This window comes from Cololabis saira, chromosome 5, assembly GCF_033807715.1.
Source record: "Cololabis saira isolate AMF1-May2022 chromosome 5, fColSai1.1, whole genome shotgun sequence".
Lineage (NCBI taxonomy): Eukaryota > Metazoa > Chordata > Actinopteri > Beloniformes > Belonidae > Cololabis > Cololabis saira.
This window is the reverse complement of record NC_084591.1, coordinates 8,410,949-8,426,044: the sequence shown is the minus strand read 5'-3', so window position 1 is coordinate 8,426,044 and position 15,096 is coordinate 8,410,949. Positions and strand designations below refer to the sequence as shown.

The following is a 15,096-nucleotide window of genomic DNA, read 5'->3' as shown; positions in this document are numbered from 1 at the left end:
ATTATCTTTAATATGAGTATTTCTATAAGTGTGTTTTTATGTTTGTTTCCTCATTAACGTTATTTAAAGCCAGTCCTCTAATTTATTTTTTATATATTAACGAGACAGATATTTGGCGCTTTTATTTTGAAGGCAACTCGCCGAGACCTTGTAAACATCCGGCGCTTCGGACGGTAAAAATTTAACAGAAGTAGAAAGTTTGTCTGAAAGACTAAACTAGTGTCGGGAAAAAGTGTGCCTAACTGACACAAAAAGCACCTGGCTGATAAGGATTTGTTTTCTTTGCAAATGTTATGCCGTATTTATGTCCAGCTTATATTGTGGTTAACGAGCTGTTATTACCGAGCGAGCAGCAGCTGCGTCGGTCTGTATTAAACTTAAAATTAAACTTATATGAATGTAGAAAGACTAACTCTATTTTATTTTATTCCTTTATAGCTCTTACAGTGTGTTTGCTGTGTATTTACTGTACATCCAAGGAATAAAAACATTGTGAACCATCAGTATGAGAGTCATCCATCATCAGTCGGGGATTCTACAGAAATTATTTTTTAATAAAAAAAAAAAAAAAAAAAAAATTTTTTTTTTTTTTTTTTTTTTGTTTTTTCTCTCTGTGCGGCCCGGTACCAAATGACCCACGGCCCGGTACCGGGCCGCGGCCCGGGGGTTGGGGACCACTGGGTTATACGACATAAATGAAGCTGCTAGGACAGCAGACACATCCGGGCTGAATCTGGGCCACTTTCTTATGGTCTTGGTCTTGTCTCGGGTCTCTGGGTCTCTCCAGGTCTCGGTCTCAGGTAACTGAGATTCGTTGCCCCCAAGGTAACAGAATCTGGTATCAGCAGTTCTTCCTCTTGTTAATGTACAGTTTTATAAACTATTTGTATTTTACATCGGATTGTAGTTTTGGTGCATTTGCATGTGTCTGTATTTAATTACAGTTTTGTGTTTATAACGGCCTTGTTTGAATAACTATATGAATAATATCTGCATATCATTGTGATTGATTAAGCATCAGGTGTAATCTGATTACTATAATGGTAAATAATGTAATTTCAACCTTTAATATTTAAAATTCAGGTTTCATCTCCAAATTCAGTCAAATTTTAATCAGTAACATTTACTATTCATTCCTTTTCTGAGGTGGAGGGGGGTGTTGGAGCTGGTTATTCTGCTAGAGGACTTTGGGACTAGTTAGTAGTCGTGTCAATCCTTAAAAGCTCTGGAGTCAATCCTCCAATAGTGTAGAAATAGCGGTAGTGCAGTCGCCACACATATCTGATCTCAGCTGATGGATGGAAACATTTATAGTGAGTTCAACGTCATCATCCACTTCTCTGTGTTATTGAGCTGCAGTTGAAAACAAGCTCATATGGAAACTAGCTGAACCAGGATGGAGCTGATGTTCTACATTCACGCAGGATCAGGACATTACTAGGTTTGTTTTTGGTCTTGAGCTGAAATGGTCTTGGTCTCGGTCTGAACTGGTCTTGGTCTTGGTACTCTCTGGCCTCGGTTTAGTTGGTCTTGCGTACAAGTCTACTTTGTGGTTATCTAGGGGTCATAACTGCGAAGCTGAAGTGAGACGAGCAGTTAATACGGACCTGAAACCGAGTATTAATGAAGTGGAAGCACGCAGAGGTGTCAAAAGTATTCACATTCATTACTCAGGTAGAAGTATAAATACTAGAGTTTAAAAATACTCCTGTAGAAGTTGAAGAATCAACTCAAGTTTTTTACTCAAGTAAAAGTATAAAAGTACTGGTTTCAAAACTACTTAAAGTATAAAAGTAAAAGTAATGTAAGGGGGAAAAAAGCCATTAAGGACAAAAGCCATTGAAAATGAATGCATCTTAGTATAATGCAAATATATTAAAGAACCATATATGTGTACTATTGAGCATTAACATGTGTTTCAGAGAGCAGGAGATATGATGACTAGTTGCCTATAAGTATTGTAATGGTGCAAAAAGTCAAACTTCAGAGGCATGTTATCATTTATCCTAACCTTTATTGGAATGTACATCCAAGTTTAGTTGCAGGAATCTGAGGGAACGGATGTAAGAACAAAACTGGACAAGAACATCTGAAACAACCACAACCAAATTCACTCTATCCGGATGGAGCAATTTAACTGGATAGTTATTTTTTAAAGGCCGAAATGAAATAGAGTAACAAGGCTGTTTTTAAAATGTAAGGAGTAAAAAGTACAGATAATTGTGTGAAAATGTAAGGAGTAAAAGTAAAAAGTCGTCTGAAAAATAATTACTCCAGTGAAGTATAGATAACCAAAATTCCTACTTAAGTAAGGTAACAAAGTATTTGTACTTCGTTATTTGACACCTCTGGAAGCACGTATGATTGCACCGCTGCGAAGGTTAGAGGCTGAAAGCTTCAATGTAGCAGTACCGCCATTTTAAGAGACAGTCACGTCCTGTTTGTCAGGCATCTGTCCTCTCATCTTTTTACGGCTCTTTAGGTAGTTCGATGCCACTGAGACGACACATGAGGAAACGGTGGAACTGCAGTTTCCTCTCTGGACCGGCGTAGAGGTGGCGCTACCAGATAAACCCGGCCTTGAGATGGAGGGCATCCAGAAGGATCAGGGAGGGCAGGCTGATTCCAGGTAATCTCAGCTCCTGGCTGCGTCTGGTGCCGGTATTTAACCAACAACCTCCCCCTCATTCCACCCCAGGAATAAACATCACATGTGAGGACTTTTATTCAATAAAACGCCCACCGGATCGGCGCTGTTCCAGGAAGAGCAGCGCTCCTCTCCATCAGATTAAACTGGTTTCTGGAGTCTGGAGAGAAACGCTCTGATTTCCCAGAAAACACGACTTTCTGAGCTCGGACGCGGAGAAAAGACTCAAACATAATTGGTTCTCATGAGTAAGACGCCGGGCTGTTTGGTACCTCTTCATCTAATACGGGTTTAATCATGATAAAAGAACCATCTGACCATGGTCATAGTCTCAGTATCACGGAAGAGTATTAGGGCCAGGCAGGAGAAAAATAAAAATAATATTTAAGAGGAGTAGATTTTTTTTTCATAATGGACTTTGAGAAAAAAGTCGAAATGTTGAGAAAAAAGTTGAAATGTCGAGAATAATGTTGAAGTTCAATTTCGAGAAAAAAGTCGAAATGTTGAGATAAAAGTCCAAATTTCGAGAATAATGTTGAAGTAAAGTTTCGGGAAAAAAAAGTCGAAATTTTGAGAAAAAAGTCAAACTTTTGTGAATGATGTTGAAATTTCGACTTTATTCTTGAAATTTCGACTTCATTCACAAAATTTTGACTTTTTTTCTCAAAATTGTATTTCAACCTAAATCTCGACATTTCGACTTTTATCGACATTTCAACTTTTTTTCTCGACATTTCAACTTTTTTCTTGAAATTGTACTTCAACATTAATCTCGACATTTTGACTTTTTTCTCGACATTTCGACTTTTTTCTCAAAGTGCACAATAAAAAAACATTTTCCCTTCTCAAATATTTTTTCTCCTGCATGGCCCTAATACTCTTCTGTACAGTATTGATCAAATACCATACCAACATAGAACTTTAGTTTAGTTTATTTAACACAAATTAAGTCGAAGAAGACCAAAAAAAGGGGGACCCCGTTGATGCTGGATGTTAGAGTCGCCGCCAGGTCCCCAAATCATCGGCCCTGGATGTCGTTGACGCTCGCTGGGCTGGAGCATCGGGGGCGTTATAACGCTGCTAAGAAGGAACAACATCAGCAGTGGCTTTAGAGAAGCATTTCACCTACTCGTTGAACCCCGCCCCCCTTAGTTACTGTTGCTAACCTTTCATCAAGACGCTCTGAAATGGGACTTAAATGTGCAGAAAAGCTCAAAGTACATTTGTTCAAAAGGTTAAACTGGTTTAAGTTTGTTAAATAAATAAAACAGTTGTATTTGGTTAAAAGTACGACTTTGATCAGATGATTTATGAAAAGGACTGAAAGATACCCCTTTTCCACCAAACTGGTTCCAAGCTGTTTCTGGTTCACAACTCGTTCAACTTGGAACCAGCTGAGAACCGGTTTGTTTTTCCACAGCTCGGGTGCTAAGGGGAGCCACGTCATTGCCTCGCTGCGTTTGCGTGAAAGTTGCAGCAACAACAACGTATCTGCTCTAACAGGACTTGGTCCACGTAGCTCCTCCGTGGACACATCTCTAAAAGACAGGTTGTCTCCTCCTCCTCCCATGATGCTTTGCTGCATCCAGATCCATTCTTATTTGAAAATGTCTCCGTCTCCCAGTCTTGCTGTTGCCGTTGGTCTTAATAACTCCAACCCCCTCCGCTTACGTAAATGGTTCTTTCCTGCAACCCGCAGCTCTAGAGCCGCATGCGGCTCTTTAGCGCCGCCCTAGTGGCTTTTTCAAAAATGTTTGACCTTTTTTTCCCTTTTTTTTTTTTTTTTTTTTTCCTTTTTTTTCTTCTTTTTTTCCCTTTTCACCTTTTTTTTCCTTTTTTTTTCTTCCTTTTTAATCTCGACATTTCGACTTTTTTCTCAACATTTCGACTTTTTTCACAAAATTTTGACTATTTCCTTGACATTTCAACTTTTTTCTCGACATTTCGACTTTTTTCTCGACATTTCAACTTTTTTCTCGAAATTTTGACTTTTTTCTCGACATTTCGACTTTTTCCTCATAATGAAAAAGTTATAACTATAGAAACATGCAGCATGTGTTGCCTTCATTCTAAGGCTTATAAAAGACTTTTCATTTTTTGCGGCTCAGACATATTAGTTTTTTGTGTTTTTGGTCCAATATGGCTCTTTTTATTTTATTTATTTTTTATTTAACCTTTATTTAACCAGGAGAAAGTCTCGTTGAGATTAATAGGTCTTTCAACATTTTGGGTTGCCGACCGCTGCTCTAGACCAGCAAAGAGTTGGTGCTACCTTGGAACCGGTTCTTCTGGCCCGGAGCCAGTTCTTTGTCAGTGGAAACAGAAAGCCCAGTTTGGTGGAAAAAGGGTATCAGAACCAGCCCTGGAACCGGAGTCGACATGAGACAGAAACAAAGCCAAAAGTCAATAAAGCAGCAAAAATCAAGAAAGAACACGTATAAAGTCACTGGAGACGCAGCGGTGTCTCCTGCCGCTCCGGCCCACCGATGTGGTGACGGGTCACGTCTCCCGAACCGGCGCCTGTTTCCAGTCCCAACCGGTCCGCCACGCCGTCACACAGACTTCCTCCTCTTGCCGAACACGTTGTTGATGAGTTTGGCCATGGACTTGGAGCCGCTGTGGCGGCGCCGGTCGGCCCGGTACTTCAGGTGCTCCATCACCTGCCGGATGAGCAGCGTGAACAGGTTGGCGATGTCCTGGTAGCCCTCGGCCGCCGACACCTCCTGGAAGTGGCAGCGGTTCTCCTGCGCCAGGCTGCGCGCCTCGTCCTCCCGGACCTGCCGGGCGTGGCACAGGTCCCGCTTGTTCCCCACCAGGCAGACGGGAACGCCCACCTCCCTGAAACAGGAAGAGGCATCGGGTTAGGCCGCCGCCCACAATCTCCCGGTTCTGTTGAGACAAAAGAGCAGCTGATGTTTCAGACCGTCACTTAGCAAAAATATATCACGATTTAAAAAAAATAAAATCACGATTTTGATTTTATCACAATCTTAAATTAAAAGGGACCTATTATGGCATTTAATGTTTATTTTAAACAGGCCTTGAATGTCTTAAAAACAAACTTTTGATTGTTTTTTCTAAATAAATTAAAAATTCAGCCTCTGGGCCATGTCTTTATTTTTACCGTTTCTAACCTAATTATCTATGAGGGATTCTGAGTGGGCGGGGCTATGATAATGAGGCTCTGTGCTGATTGGCTGGCTGAATGACGTGTAGCAGGGGAGGGAACAAAGCCTCGCTCTGGGCAGAAGAGCAGCCGGCTGCGTACACTATTAAGGCTGATTTATGGTTCCGCGTTACACCAATGCAGAGCCTACGCCGCAGGGTACGCCGTACCCTACGCCGTACCCTACGCCGTAGGCTCTGCGTCGATTTAACGCAGAACCATAATTCAGGCTTTAAACCGTGTCCCATGCGATGCGAGCAAGCGTCAGCGACAAAATCAATTCCATTGCTTTATTTTCTATTGGACTGTCCTAACTGGCCGCAGTGCTGTGCAGTGCGTCGTTTTGAGCTGAACATTTGTCGGATGCCCTGCTTCTATTTTCTTCCTGTCACTCGCGTTGAAAGCCGGTTGAAAGCGCTGTAGGAAACGGTCATGGATGAGGAACGGCTGATCCAGTTAGTTGAAATGAGAAGTTATCTCTATGATTCCTCCTCATTTCACTACAAAAACCTCAATAAAGTGGCAGCTGCTGGAGGGAGATGGACAGAGAGCGTCCGACGTCACGCAGTGCTACGTGATAGGTTTTACGGTTTTATAGTAGTGGGCGTGGTTTGCATTTTGGTCGCTAGCTACGCTGATGTTTAACCAACAGTTAGCCACATGCTAGCCGATGAGTAGCATGTTAAATGTGCCTAACTGACAGATATCATGTGGCCAATCTGACAGTTAGTATATGGCTAAACTGACATTTAACATTTGTGGCTAATCGAAATTAGCATGTGGCTTAACTGACAGTTAGCATGTGGCTAAATACACAGTTAGCATATGGCTAAACTGACAGTTAGCATGTGGCTAAACTCACAGTTAGCATGTGGCTAATTTAACCGACAGTTAACATGTGGCTAACTTGTTTCAGAAAATCTAAATTGCAGAAACTGAAAACTTGACACTTAGGACAAGATTTTTTAATATACTTTTATAAGATAAATTTAATATTTTTGTTGTGTTTGTTTTATTTTGTCATATCAGGTATCTCTCTGAAATTTAGCTCCTTTAGTTTTATTGTTTTTTCATTCATGTTGGTTGGTTTTGTCATTTTTTAATAGTGTTTGTACTTTAAATTGAACCTTTTTCACATTTTGTGAGATTTTGTACATATTAAAAGTATCTGGACACATTTAACAGAAATATTTCAACTGAAAATCCTCCAGACTGGGTGGTCCTGTGGTGGACCGGGGACCGGACCGGGGACCTGACGAGGAACCGGACCAGGAACCCGACCAGGGACCGGACCAGGGACCGGACCGGGAACCAGGACCAGGACCAGGGTTCATGTCAGGACTACGACCCAGAGCTGGAGGTGGCTGGATGAAGTCCATACTGAACCAGTTTTGCCTCGGACCCTTTGCGGGTGTCGGCCCGGTTCTCCCGGATCTCCTGCAGGATGTTCTGGGCGTTGGTGAACGAGGTGCGGTCGTCGATGTTGTAGACCACCACAAAGCCGTCGGCCCAGTCCACCGGCTCCTCCAGGATGCAGCGGGCCTCGGAGCTCTGGGGGAACAGCAGGAAAGTTCATCATCTGACCTTCGGCCCGGTTAGGCCCAGGAGCTACTGGCAACCGGCCCCAACCGCCTTCTGGGCCCCCGTCAGGACAACAAACATCGTTTCTTTAGAATAATTAAAGGGGACCTATTATGAAAAACAGTTTTTTTCTTGCTTTAACATATATAAAGTGGTCTCCCCTCAGTCTTCCAACTCAGAGAAGGAGGAAAGAAACCAAATTCTGCAGTGTCTGTACAGCCGCCCGGATGAGCCGTCCAGTGTGATGTGGATCTACGAGCCGTTCAGATTCTGCTCCCGTCGTTATGTAACAACGGGAGCGATTTACATCGATTGGCCTCCGATGCGTGAAACCGCGCCCACAACTAATTCCGCCGGCCGGAGCTTCCGCCATTTTTCCGTAGAGGTGTATCGCGTCATTCAGGCAGCCAATCAGCACAGGGCCTCATTATCATAGCCCCGCCCACTCAGAATCCCGCATAGATAATACGGTTAGAGAATGGGATGCCGCAGACATGGCTCAGAGGCTGAATTTCTAATTTATTTAGCAAAATCAATCAAAAGCTTGTTTTTAAGACATTCAAGGCCTGTTTAAAATAGGTATTAGATGCCATAATAGGTCCCCTTCAAGCACCGTTTGGGTTGTTAGTGGCTGAAGGGAACAAAGCTTTAACGCAGCAGACTTCAAAGCAGCTGTCACTCATCAGGCCACACCCCCTCATAATGCATACATGGCGTTCAGCTTGAAGAGAAAACAGAACCAGGATGTGAAACGGGCCGGCTGCACGGGCGGTTCTGGCGTGTTTTCAGAACAGGACTTCCTCACATGTCTCGGATTCCCGGCAGCTTAACTTCTTCATCTGAGGCGACGCAGCATTTAAGAGAAGAAGAAAGAAAAACAGCGGGAGGAGATTTGGGATTAAGTGAGAGAAGGGGGAGGCCTGAAGCGTCTCTAGTTCTGTTAGTTCTGTTAGTTCTGGTGGTTCTGGTGGTTCTGGAAGTGGGTCTGAGCGGGTCAGCTTCACCGTACCTGAGGGCAGGGGTCAAACACCTCCAGGTTCAGCTGCCGCCCGTCGATCGACAGCCGCTTGTTGTACAGCGAGTCTGCGAAGGTTTGAGACGGGAAAACATCAGTGGCTCATAAAAACAGAAATTAATCATCTGTAAAGCTCAAAATCCTGTATTTTATTCATGAATAAATCATAAATAACACCAGGTTGTGAAAGTGAGACAGAAAAGTTGGGACCCGAACCGGCACACTGCTGCCAACGTGGCCAACGTTTTTTTTCTCCTTTGAATAAAAACATATTTTATTCAGAGTAAAAAGATGGAAAACATGTCAAATATTCAAAGTTTTCATTAAAGTTAAGTAAAGTATTAATTTTAACATCTCCAGGCTGCAGAAACACGCTTGGACTTTTACCTAGGACTTGCAGGCCCGATCTGTCAAGTCCTGACTTATAAACGTATTTGGGCGGAGGAACGGTTAACCCCGCCCCCAAAGGGGGGCGGAGCCCGCACAAGGAGGCTGAAGGGGGCGGGATCTAAAGCTCGGCGGGTGATTTTGTGATTTTGACCGCTTCCTGGGGGGGGGGGGTCGGCTCAGTCACAGTACCGCGGACGGTCCTATACGTTCTGAACCCGGCTGGACCCGGGTTTTGCTGTGTGATCCAGATGTTAGTGACTGTAACATCTGGACACATCAGGGCTGCAGATGGACGTCCAACATCTGGGTACCATCAGGTGCGGCCTCGCCAGGGCCGGACCCGGGGTTTCTGAGGGCCCCGAGCGAGATCTAGTTTGTGGTCTCGGAACCACTCCGAACACAAAACCCCGACCTGGTCCGCCTCCAGTCCAGATGTTTCCCCAACCGAAACATCTATAAAAACAACAGAGTTTCTCCAGTTTTATCATCTGAGATGTTTTCTAGGTTCTGTTGTGGATGAAACGTGGGTTCACCATGTTTGTGGACCCGATCCTGGTCCTGGACTTCCTAATCCAGCAGTCCAGATATCGACTTTACACCCGTAATGAGAGACGGCACATCTGGGGCCGGGGCGCACATCTGGAAACGGGAGGAACCGGTCCTTTGAGGTTCCGAACACAACAGTGACATTTACAGAGTCCCCCCCGGCCCCCCCGGCCCCTCCCGGCCCCCCCCGGCCTCATCAAGGCCCCCTTTCTGCAGGTCTGGAAGCACTTACTGGAGTCTGATGCGTACTCTCCAATGAACCGCCGGGTCAGGAACCGCACCAGAACCGCTGGAGGAGACAGGAAATATGAAACGTCACTAATGCAGCACCTCGGGGGGGCCGAGGCCCCAATTAACCCCCGCTAGCGCGACACCGGGCCAGCGGGCAAATAGCATGTTAAATGAGCCTAATTGACAGATATCATGTGGCTAACTGGCAATTAGCATGTGACTAACTGATGGTTAGCATGTGGCTAAACTCGCAGTTAGCATGTGGCTAAACCGACAGTTAGCATGTGTGTAAACTCACAGCTAGCATGTGGCTAATTGACAGTTAGCATGTGGCTAAACTGACACTTAGCATCTGGCTAATTTACAGTTAGCATGCGGCTAACTCACAGTTTGCATGTGGCTAATTGACAGATAGCATGTTGCTAAACCGACAAACACATCTGGAGTTTTCTCTGGTCCACATCTGGAGCTTTCTTTGGTTTTCTTTGGTCCACATCTGGAGTTTTCTTTGGTCCATATCTGGAGTTTTCTTTGGTCCACATCTGGAGTTTTCTTTGGTTTTCTTTGGCCCACATCTGGAGTTTTCTTTGGTCCACATCTGGAGTTTTCTTTGGTCCACATCTGGAGTTTTCTCTGGCCCACATCTGGAGTTTTCTTTTGTCTTTTCACTTTGTCCCACATCTGGATCTTCTTTGGCCCACATCTGGAGTGTTATTTGGCCCACATCTGGAGTTTTCTTGTTTTTTTTTTCTCTTTGGTCCACATCTGGAGCTTTCTTTGGTCCATATCTGGAGTTTTCTTCACCCACATCTGGGTTTGAGGGCATCGACTCAGGTGAGTGTGTTTCCCAAAACTTGACCACATATCCACCACAAATGGACCAATTCTTCATCATATAAATGAAACATTGCTGTGGTCCGTTGACGTATAAACTGAAGTAGTTATGAAGCTTGTTGAAACTTCTTCAGGTAAACATGCCGAGTGTATTTGTGTGTTAGCCAGCTAGCTCCATGCTTTTCTTCTGTGGTTTGCTGTGTTTACCGACCCGTAGCACCGCTACATGCTTGGGTTTATTCAGAATAAGATGAGCAGAACCCGACGTCCAACATTTACTTCAGGAAGCGCTGATGGAAACAGTCGGTTTCACCTGAAGCTGGTTTTCCAAAGATAGTTTCTCATTTTTCGATTGTCCTGACGGCAGAACAGTTTTTCCATTTTGAAAAAGTCCATCTTAGATGAGCTTTGGGCCGGCGATGTTCTTCTTCACACGCCAGCTCTTTAACCTGACGTTGTGGATGTTCGGGTCGACCGCGTTCTCAGATATTCCTGGAAGCGTTCCCGAGTCTGTGCGCTGGTTTCCATCACACAGTGTTTGTAACTGCCTGACAACCCTTAAATCACAGGCACCTAACGCAGATTTTTCTCTTTGTCCCAAGCGCACAGAGATTTCTTCAAATTCAGTGATTGTCAAAAGTCTTGAACCCTCTCTCTATCTTCACTTGCCTCTCAGTTGCACTTTTTCTACTCGATCATGTTGATAATCTGCTGACCATCAAGCTGATCAGTTTCCAGATGTTCCTCCAGCTGTTTCTGTTTAGTGCCTCTTACATTTTCCAGCTTTTTGATTTATTTCTACTATCAAATTCAAACTTAAATCTTTGCTGTCGACTAAAAAAAGTTTTATTTGATTTACAAATGTTCCCTCCCGTTTTTATTTACATTTGAGCTCTTTTAGAAACGTTGTGTGACTTATGAACATTCGTGCCGGTATGTTTGACTGGAAGGGAACCAGAAAAACTATATTTATAGAAGAAATGCACACAGTTATGTCATATTTTAGACTTATTGTTCAGTTGAACTATGTCATAAGTTAAGTATTTGTTTTTAGCTCAGCAACAAACTGTAGCTCACCCGAGTCGGACACAGAAGGAGCTGCAGAGCATCCTCATATCTGCTAATTATATTTATCTAAGTATACAGCTGCAGAGAGTGCTGACGGGATATATTTTTATCATTATCAACTGGAAGGAATGCAGAAAACCTTCAGGTTAAACTTAGAAGTAGTATTCAAGCTTTAATCAGAGCAACATGTCGCACAGCAAACTGATGCATCTGAACCAGATTTTCAGCCCATGAAGAAAGAAGAAGAAAGAAGAAGGTGGAGAGGTGGATGAAAACAGGTGGAGATCAAAACAGGTGGAGACGTGGATGAAAACCAACCAGGTGGAGATGAAAAACAACCAGGTGGAGATGAAAACCCACCAGGTGAAGATGAAAACAGGTGGAGATGAAAACCAACCAGTTGGAGATAAAAACCATCCAGGTGGAGATGAAAACCAACCAGGTGGAGATGAAAACCAACCAGGTGTAGATGAAAACCAACCAGATGGAGATGAAAACCAACTAGGTGGAGATGAAAACCAACCAGGTGTAGATGAAAACCAACCAGATGGAGATGAAAACCAAGCAGGTGAAGGTGAAAACCAACCAGGTGGAGATGAAAACCAACCAGGTGGAGATGAAAACCAACTAGGTGGAGATGAAAACCAACCAGGTGGAGATGAAAACCAACTAGGTGGAGATGAAAACCAACCAGGTGTAGATGAAAACCAACCAGATGGAGATGAAAACCAAGCAGGTGAAGGTGAAAACCAACCAGGTGGAGATGAAAACCAACCAGGTGGAGATGAAAACCAACCAGATGGAGATGAAAACCAAGCAGGTGAAGGTGAAAACCAACCAGGTGGAGATGAAAACCAAGCAGGTGAAGGTGAAAACCAACCAGGTGTAGATGAAAACCAACCAGGTGTAGGTGAAAACCAACCAGGTGAAGGTGAAAACCAACCAGGTGTAGATGAAAACCAACCAGGTGAAGGTGAAAACCAACTAAGTGGAGGATAAAACCAACCAGTTGAAGATGAAAACAGGTGTAGATGAAAACCAACCAGGTGGAGATGAAAACCAACCAGGTTGAGATAAAAACCAACCAGGTGGAGATGAAAACCAACCAGGTGTAGATGAAAACAGGTGGAGATGAAAACCAACCAGGTGAAGGTGAAAACCAACCAGGTGGAGATGAAAACCAGCAGGTGGAGATAAAAACCAACCAGGTGGAGATGAAAACCAGCAGGTGGAGATGAAACCAACCAGGTGGAGATGAAAACAGGTGGAGGTGAAAACCAACCAGGTGGAGATAAAAACCAACCAGGTGGAGATGAAACCAACCAGGTGTAGATGAAAACCAACCAGGTGTAGATGAAAACCAACCAGGGGGAGGTGAAAACAGGTGGAGATGAAAACCAACCAGGTGGAGATGAAAACCAACCAGGTGGAGATGAAAACGAACCAGGTGGAGATAAAAACCAACCAGGCGAAGATGAAAACCAACCAGGTGTAGATGAAAACCAACCAGGGGGAGGTGAAAACAGGTGGAGATGAAAACCAACCAGGTGGAGGTGAAAACCAACCAGGTGGAGATGAAAACCAACCAGGGGGAGATGAAAACAGGTGGAGATAAAAACCAACCAGGTGGAGGTGAAAACCAACCAGTTGGAGATAAAAACCAACCAGGTGAAGATGAAACCAACCAGGTGAAGGTGAAAACCAACCAGGTGAAGGTGAAAACCAAACAGATGGAGGTGAAAACCAACCAGGTGTAGATGAAAACCAACCAGGTGGAGATGAAAACCAACCAGGTTGAGATAAAAACCAACCAGGTGGAGATGAAAACCAACCAGGTGTAGATGAAAACAGGTGGAGATGAAAACCAACCAGGTGGAGATGAAAACCAACCAGGTGAAGGTGAAAACAGGTGGAGATGAAAACCAACCAGGTGTAGATGAAAACAGGTGGAGATGAAAACCAACCAGGTGGAGATGAAAACCAGCAGGTGGAGATAAAAACCAACCAGGTGGAGATGAAAACCAGCAGGTGGAGATAAAAACCAACCAGGTGGAGATGAAAACCAGCAGGTGGAGATGAAACCAACCAGGTGGAGATGAAAACAGGTGGAGGTGAAAACCAACCAGGTGGAGATAAAAACCAACCAGGTGGAGATGAAACCAACCAGGTGTAGATGAAAACCAACCAGGTGTAGATGAAAACCAACCAGGGGGAGGTGAAAACAGGTGGAGATGAAAACCAACCAGGTGGAGATGAAAACCAACCAGGTGGAGATGAAAACGAACCAGGTGGAGATAAAAACCAACCAGGCGAAGATGAAAACCAACCAGGTGTAGATGAAAACCAACCAGGGGGAGGTGAAAACAGGTGGAGATGAAAACCAACCAGGTGGAGGTGAAAACCAACCAGGTGGAGATGAAAACCAACCAGGTGGAGATGAAAACCAACCAGGTGGAGATAAAAACCAACCAGGTGGAGATGAAAACCAACCAGGTGTAGATGAAAACCAACCAGGTGGAGATGAAAACCAACCAGGTGGAGATGAAAACCAACCAGGTGTAGATGAAAACCAACCAGGTGAAGGTGAAAACCAACCAGGTGAAGATGAAAACCAACCAGGTGAAGATGAAAACAGGTGTAGATGAAAACCAACCAGGTGGAGATGAAAACCAACCAGGTGGAGATGAAAACCAACCAGGTGGAGGTGAAAACCAACCAGGTGGAGGTGAAAACCAACCAGGTGGAGGTGAAAACCAACCAGGTGGAGGTGAAAACCAACCAGGTGGAGATGAAAACCAATAATCTGGATCACGGCAGTCCAGTCCGGCGCTCACCTGACTTCCCGGCCCCCTGGCTCCCTAGGAGGGCCAGCTTGATGTCGTTCATGCCTCCTGGGTCCTGCGGGTCCTGCACGTCCTCCCAGGTCCTCCTGGGTCCGGCTGCATCTCCGGTCTGATGTCTAGTTTTGTCTCTGAGTCTTTATAGACTCCTCCAAGTCCCAGCCCTCCTTTTCCTAGAACTGCTTCAGGTTTTCCAGCCGGAGGGAGACGAGGGAGGAGAAGACAAGCGCCCACCTCCCCCTCTTCTCTTTCTCTCTTTCTTTCTCTCCCTTTATCCTATATCCCTCCACCTCCCTCCCACCCGTCTGTTTTCCGTCTTTCTCTCCCTCCTCTCCTGTATCTCTTTCATCCCCCCTCCCCTCCCACTCAGAGGTCACTCAGAGGTCAAGGCTGACTGAACCTTTTGTTCTCGTCCTGCCGCTAACTGCAGTCGGGCTGCCGTCTCCGGACCGGGTCAGCTGACCCGGTCATGGGACCCGGTCTGGGAGCCGCGTACAGTAGCGCTCGAGAATATTTGCAAGAAAAGTGAAGTTAAAACAAAGAAGGAAGGAGAAGTGGGTGGGCAACCGTTACAGTAGGAGGTTCAGGTGGGTGTTAACACAAGGCCAACGGGGAAAGGTGTCAGCACTGGTCTCAGAGAAGCAACACTTGCTGCTCATTGGTTTGGAATGAGTTTTAAAACTATTTCTAAAGAATTGAGAATCTACGTCTGAAGGGTTAATTCTGATCGAGGTTTGGGATGAGCTTAGTCCAGTTCAGGACCTGTCCGGAGAACCTG

At 44.7% G+C, this 15,096-nt stretch overlaps 1 protein-coding gene across 1 annotated transcript; it reads right to left on the bottom strand.

The window, feature by feature from the left end:
• Positions 1–5,023: 5,023 nt before the first annotated feature.
• On the bottom strand, positions 5,024–14,440 carry rerglb (RERG/RAS-like b). Its single transcript, XM_061722426.1, has 5 exons — positions 14,313–14,440; positions 9,578–9,634; positions 8,404–8,477; positions 7,195–7,364; positions 5,024–5,485 (listed from the first exon to the last, which is right to left on the bottom strand). The coding sequence occupies exons 1-5, from the start codon at positions 14,362–14,364 to the stop codon at positions 5,200–5,202; spliced, it is 639 nt and encodes a 212-aa protein (XP_061578410.1). The 5' UTR covers positions 14,365–14,440; the 3' UTR covers positions 5,024–5,199.
• Positions 14,441–15,096: the final 656 nt, after the last annotated feature.